This window comes from Neophocaena asiaeorientalis, unplaced genomic scaffold (assembly GCF_003031525.2).
Source record: "Neophocaena asiaeorientalis asiaeorientalis breed wild unplaced genomic scaffold, Neophocaena_asiaeorientalis_V1.1 scaffold110, whole genome shotgun sequence".
In the NCBI taxonomy this organism is placed as follows: domain Eukaryota; kingdom Metazoa; phylum Chordata; class Mammalia; order Artiodactyla; family Phocoenidae; genus Neophocaena; species Neophocaena asiaeorientalis.
The window spans coordinates 5213568-5220880 of NW_020175053.1; the positions used below are offsets into that span (position 1 = coordinate 5213568).

General features: G+C 34.1%; 1 protein-coding gene across 3 annotated transcripts in view; it reads right to left on the reverse strand.

Moving 5' to 3' along the window:
- Positions 1-4257: 4257 nt before the first annotated feature.
- CEP76 (centrosomal protein 76) overlaps positions 4258-7313 on the reverse strand; it is an 18027-nt gene continuing 14971 nt past the window's right edge. For 2 of the 3 annotated variants that reach the window (XM_024763983.1, XM_024763982.1), the window contains 2 exons: positions 6772-6989; positions 4258-6155 (listed from right to left, as the gene is read on the reverse strand). In XM_024763983.1, coding sequence (XP_024619751.1) covers positions 6017-6155; positions 6772-6989 — 357 coding nt within the window. In that variant the 3' untranslated portion in view covers positions 4258-6016. The remainder of the gene's footprint in view (positions 6156-6771; positions 6990-7313) is intronic. The other variant, XM_024763984.1, reaches the window with a different exon arrangement.

Sequence of the window (7313 nt, forward strand, 5' to 3'; positions counted from 1 at the left end):
CTTGTAATATACAAGCTATTTAACCAATTCTTACAATGAGGTTTATTAAAAACTGAAGGTTCCAATTTAACATGTTTTAACTAATCCAAAGACACTAGTTTTAGTAATATAATGCCAGAAAAAAGTAATCAAGTTTGATTTGAAACATTATTTACAAGTTTAGTTTAAAAAATTTTAAATTCCATATATTTAACAATCCAGTCAAAAGGCAGAGTGTAAAAAAAAAACAAGATTCTACTATATGCCATCCATGGGAGATACACTTTATGTTGAAAGATACAGATTACTTGAAAGTTAAAGGATGGAAGAAGATATAATCATGCAGACAGCAACCATAAGAAAGCAAAACAGAGTTTAAAACAAAAATATTATTATACATAAATAAAAATATTATTAGAGATAAAAGGATATATGTGTATAACAATTATAAATATATATAACAGAGCACCAAAATACATGAAGCAAAAACTGACAGGAATGGAGACTTCCCTCGTGGTCCAGTGGTTAGGGCTCTGCACTTTCACTGCTGTGAGCCTGGGTTCAATTCCTGGTCAGGAAACTAAGATCCTGTAAGTGGCATGGAATGGCAAAAAAAAAAAAAAAAAAAAAAACCTGACAGGAATGAAGGGAGAAATAGGCAATTCAACAATAACAGTTGTTGACTTCAATATTCCACTTTCATTAGTGATTGAACAACTAGGTTAGAACCACTAATGGACAGATCAGCAAGGAAATATTTGAACAACACTACACCCAGCAGGCATCTAGAGAACACTCCACCCAACAACAGAATATACATTTTTCTCAAGTGCACACGTGAACATTCTCCAGGATAAGCAGTATATTATAAAACAAACCTCAATAAATGTAAAAGGATAGAAATAATACAGAGTATGTTCCCCAACCACAATAAAATGAAATTAGAAATCAATGTAGCAGGGGAAAAAATTGGGTAACTCACAAATACATGGAAATCAACACATTCCTAAATAGCCAATGGGTTAAAGAAGAAATCAAATGGGAAATCAGAAAATACTTTGAGATGGAGGAAAATGAAGAACAACATACCAAAACTTATGGGATGCACCTAAAACAGTGCTTAGAGGAAAATTTATAGCTGTAAATGACTATATTAAGAAGAACAATTTCAAATCAATAACCTGTGTACCTTACACTAGAAAAAGAAGAGCAACTAAACCTAAAGCAAGAAGGACACAAATAACAAAGATCAGGGTGGAAATTAATGAAATAGGGAATAGAAAAACAAAGAAAAATCAATAAAACCAAAACCCAATTCTTTGAAAAGATCGACAAAATTGACAAACCCTTAGCTAGACTGACCAAGAAAAAAAAAGGGAGAGAGAGCAGACTCCAATTACTAGAATAAGAAATGAAAGAGAGGACCATTGACCTTATAGGAATAAAAAGGTATAAAGGAATACTATGAACAATTGTATTATACATCAAAATTAGATAACTTAGATGAAATGGACAAATTCCTATAGAGAAACAAACTACCAAAACTGCCTTAAGAAAAAAAATAGACAATCTGGATAGACCTATAACACCTGAAGAGATTGACTTAGTAATCAAAAAACTACACAACGTAACACCCAGGCCCAGATGGCTTCCAAATTCTACCAATTAAAGTAAGAAATGACAAAAATTTTTCACAAACTCTTCCCCAAAAATAGAAGCAGGGGGCGGGGGGGGGGGGACACTTCCAACTCATTTTATGAGACCAGTGTTACTCTGATACCAAAATCAAAGACATCACAAGGAAAGTAAACTACAAACCAGTATCACTTATGAATATGGACACAAAAATCCTCAACAAAATAGTACTAGCGAACTGAACATAGCAACATATAAAAAGAATTATACACCTTGACCAAGTACAATTTGTCCCAGAAATTCACGGTTGGTTTAACATTTGATAATTAATTCATGTAGCATGTCATATCAATAGACTAAGAAACAAAAATCACATAATCGTCTTAATAGACACAGAAAGAGTATTTGACAAAACCCAGTACCCTTTTGTGATAAAAATTTTTTAAAGAAGGAGTAAAATGGAACTCCCTCAACCTAATAAAGGGCATCAATGAAAAAACCAGTTAACATCACAGTTAATGGTGAAAGACTAGATGATTTCCCCTGAGATCATGAATAAGACAAGGATGTCCGCTTTCACCACTTCTATTCAACATTGTGCTTGGGGGTACCAGCCAGGGTAATTAGGCAAATAAGGGAATGAATAAGTAAATACATTCAGATCGGAAAAGAAGTAAAACTATCTCTCCTTGCAGATAACTTGATTGTGTATAAAGAAAATACTAAGGAATCCATCAAAAGAAAAAAACTATTAGAACTAATAAGTGAGTTCAGCAAGGTTGCAGGATACAATATACAGAAATCAATTGTATTTCTGTACACCTTCAATGAACAATGCAAAAATAAAATTAAGGGGAAAAATCCATTTACAATAGCATCAAAAAGAATAATAGGAATAAATTTAACAAAAAAAGTACAAAACTTACACTCTGAAAACTGCATTGTTGAAGGAAATTAAAGATTTAAAATAAATGTGTAAACCACCCAAGCTCATGAATCATAAGGTTTAGCATTATTAAGATGGTGATACTACCCAAAGCAAGGCACAAATTCAAGGCAACCTAGAATCCTGCCTGCCTTTTTGTAGAAATTGACAAGCTGATTCTAAAATTCATATGAAATTGCGAAGGACCCAGAATAGCCAAAACAATCTTGAAAAAGGACAAAGTTGGAAGACTCTCACACTTCCCAATTTCAAAACTTACAACAAAGTAGTGATAATCAAAATGTATGGTACCAGCACAACAGAAGAGACCAGGACAACAGGAACATGCATTTGTAATTATAACTGAAGTTGTGCTCTAGATGTAGAATATGCTATAAACTGTATGTTAAGGTTCTTCAAAATTGGATGGCTTCTAGTTCATGTGTTTGGTTATTTTGTTAAGAGTTTACATACGCTTTGGCTAGTCTCAAATGATTTCTTAACTACCAACTGCTGGAAAGCAATGCTACTTTCATTGATATAACAGGTAGGTGCATGTTAAAAAACAGATCTAACTCCTATACTTATCTACTTAAGTAGAAAGTAAAAAATTGTTATCTGAGTTAAAAAAAAATTATGAAACTGCAAACTGTAGTCTAACCTAAGCTATTTTCTTGTTTAGTAGAGCATGAAACCAGAAGTTTGAATTAGTTTAAGCAATTCATGGTTCATAACTAGTCTTCCAATGGTGAGATATCTGGCACAGGATACTACTTTATGAGATATATTATTTTCAGATATAGCCTTCAGTTCATTTGGCTCAACTCTTATCTTTGTTAAGAAGTAGAAAAATGGGTTTCAAATGTGTGTACCTTCCAGAACTGCCAGGTTATAGATGCTTTTGCAGATCATAGCTAAAAATGTATACCTCAATACTAGAAAATATCTTAAAGGCACCTGGAGTGTTCAGTTAGTTGAAACTGAATTTAGTTAAGTTTTATTCAACAAGTTCATGCTTGACTAATGAAGCTTCTAGGTTTCTGATATTCTATGAAATAAATATACCTATTATATATTACATATGTAGAGAGAACTATGTTAGTGTACATATTGTCAAAAAGAACACATTAGGGACTTCCCTGGTGGTGCAGTGGTTAAGATTCTGCGCTCCCAATGCAGGGGGCCGGGGCCTGGGTTCAATCCCTGGCTAGGGAACTAGATCCCACATGCATACATACCATAACTAAGAGTTCGCATGCCACAACTAAGGAGCCCGCCTGCTGCAACTAAGGTGCCAGCGAGTTGCAACTAAAGGAGCCCACCTCCTGCAACTTAAGACCCAGCACAGGACAAAGTGAGAGAGTGGCATGGACTTATATATACTACCAAATATAAAATAGATAGCTAGTGGGAAGCAGCCACATAGCACAGGGAGATCAGCTCGGTGCTTTGTGACCAACTAGAGGGGTGGGATAGGGAGGGTGGGAGGAAGACACAAGAGGGAGGAGATATGGGGATATATGTATAGCTGATTCACTTTGTTATAAAGCAGAAACTAACACACCACTGTAAAGCAATTATACTCCAATAAAGATGTTAAAAAAAAAAAACCCAGCACAACCAAATAAATATATATATTTTTTAAAAAGAACACAATATAAGCATTATATTTTAAAAAGTTTACAATTTTAATAGAAAAACAATTTTTATGACAGAGCTAAATATACAAGGTAAATTTAATTTTTAAAAAGAAAAATTATTAGTAAGAAGAATAGCAGAATTCTAGTGATAAAAGGACTGAAATAATATTTGGAAATAAACCATCTTTAAAGGAAAATATTAATTCATGCCAGACTCTATTAAAGTGCATAAAAAGGAAATTTATTTTAGAATTTACACCAAAGGCGCATTATAAGTACCTGTGTTACTCTGGCACAATAAGGTAGAAAGCCCAGCCTCAAAGATAATACGGCCTTGATCTCATATATTATACAGTCTGCCTCTTAGTACGTGCCTCATAAAGAGTTTGCTCCAGAAGTTGAAAACTACAAGCCAATTTCTCTGTCAATAGCTTTGTGAGTAATTCCAGCAACAGAGTAAAAGTCTAACTCGTATCTCGCTAATCCTCTAAAGTCATGTCAGTCTCTCAAGAAACTCCTGATTGTTTTCAATAAAAATTGATACAGGAGAGATATTTTCAGATTTTTTAAACAAGTGAAATCATAAATATTTATCATATGTAAAAATAAAACAAAAAGTAAATTTTAGGATATCTTTAATTTTTAAAACATTAAATCATCTTATTTGTGATGGTGAATTAAAGTGATGAAAAGAATAACTTGCACAGCCAACAGTACACAGTCACTTTCCTAAGAAGCCCAGCGGGAGAAGGAACTGAACCGAGAGCTGTGCAGAGAGGCTGACGGACCTGCGAAGTAATCCGTCAGGCAGCTTCTTACAGTCAAACTGCTACAGCCTCTTTCTTCAACGCTCACTGTGCTCAATTTAAAATCAAACATCGGCATGGAGGCGCTCACAGAGGCTTATTTTTCAGTGGCTTCACACATAATTCTGATTTAGATTTATCACATATACATCGATGTTTTTACCACAAAGGGAAAAAGAAAGAAAGAAAAACTGTGGTTTCAGAAGATGGACTCCATGAGAGGCTAGTAATGAATCCTCTGACCACAGAAAATCAGCCAGCAACAGACTGCCAATATTAATTACAGAAAACTATTTCTCAACATCGTAACAAAAGGGTATGATAAATTTTTTCTAAAATACCCAATTCACTTTTATAATGAATCAAACTAACAAATATTTATAAATTATTTGTGTACTTTCAAGTGCAGTTCGTTTTGTTACTAATATTTATGCTTTTCTGGTACTAGTTTTTTCCCTGCTCCTGCATCCATATCTTCCCATACTCTCTGGAAAGTCACAAATATCCCTATGGTTATGGGTAAACCACAAAAGTGGTAAACTCATCAAAATGTATTTTCATCTATGTAATAAATAAATCTGTTGTGAAGTTAAAGTCTCCTAACTTATATAAAATAATCCCATTAATCTATGAAAAATAATAATCATATTAATTTTACTATGGCTCAAACCCTTAGACAAATAATGTTCTGATTACCTGCTAATATAAAGAAAACTGAGTAAATTTTATATTCATATTTAAACTACTGACTACCTATAAACAAAGTAGCATTTATTAAAATAGGATACACACTTAATTTATACTAACTTCCACTCAGATTTATATAAGTTTTTCATCCTTAATTTTTAAATACACACATCATGATTTTTTTCAAACATTATTAGTCAGGTATATACAAAAGTGAAATATGACATCCAAGCCAGACTGTGATTTTTAAAATAATGAACTTCTAAACAGCTAGTAATGTATCAATACAATGTGTAAAATTCCAATAAAATACAGGTATATTCTTATAGAAATGTTAGTTAGTCCTATAGTACTGAGCGATATTTACAAGCAAACATGATCCAAACAGCACATGCAGATTCAGGGTAAGTAAACACTCGGACACGAACTGCCAGTCGCACCTGGTCTCCACGGCAACAGATTATTTCTTCACAGAAAGGAGACCTACAGAAGAAAGAAAATGTATTCAATTAAGAAACGAATTTAGGTTTTACTTTCTTATTCCCAAGAAAGTCAGTATTTAAAATGATTTTTAGGGATAGGGAGGGTGGGAGGGAGACGCAAGAGGGAGGAGATACGGGGATATATGTATACGTATAGCTGATTCACTCTGTTATACAGCAGAAACTAACACACCATTGTAAAGCAATTATACTCCAATAAAGATGTTAAAAAAAATGATTTTTAAAAATCCTGTCTCTGGGTCTTCCCTGGTGGCGCAGTGGCTGAGAGTCCGCCTGCTGATGCAGGGGACGCGGGTTTGTGCCCCGGTCCGGGAAGATATAAAACTATTCAAATTATAAACTATTTCCTCATAGTCTATAAATTTTTAAAGTGACACTATATAAGATCAGTGATCCTCAACTAGATTGTACCAAAACCATTGGGAAAATTATCCCGAACTTGCTAGAGCTACATTCCGGTCCTAATGAATCACAACCTGTGGCAGAAGGATGTATCACAAGAGCTGCCTGTGTGACTCTGAACTCATTCCTAAATGAGAATCATACTGATGGCTGAGATTAAGTCAGAAATATCTATGATGTCACAATCCACCTACCGAAGACATGTGGCAAAGGCGCGCCGCGCATTTCTATACACAAAGTGTATTGGGAACCCTTTAAATGTGTGACCATCAGGTACAGCCCTCCTGATGGCGTCCTGAAATTCTTCATTGCCCGCAGATATACTGGTTGTACGCTCAAATTCATAAGATGCCAGAGCAGGTGATAAGAGATAGGAAAGCTGGTCTTCCCAAACAGTAGTGAGGCCAAGATCCTACAGCAATCGAAAGGGAAATTGATTATTTTATTGATTTTAATAATTATTTTAATGTATGCCAAAAGATTTTTAAAACCTGTCATAATTTTCTTAGCTTCCTATTATTATAAGGATACACAGAAGTAAAAATTATAAAAAGAACCACAGGTATCAGGTTTTACTTCTTAGAGAAACAACAAAAATCGGCCAATGCAATGATGTTAGTGAAGGCTCCAAATCCTGTACTTCCTTAATATCCACAAGACCATAAGGAATCATCCTATTGCGGAAGACAGAGTGTCACTGAATTCTGAGGTCACATTTTTTTTTTTTTTTTTTTGG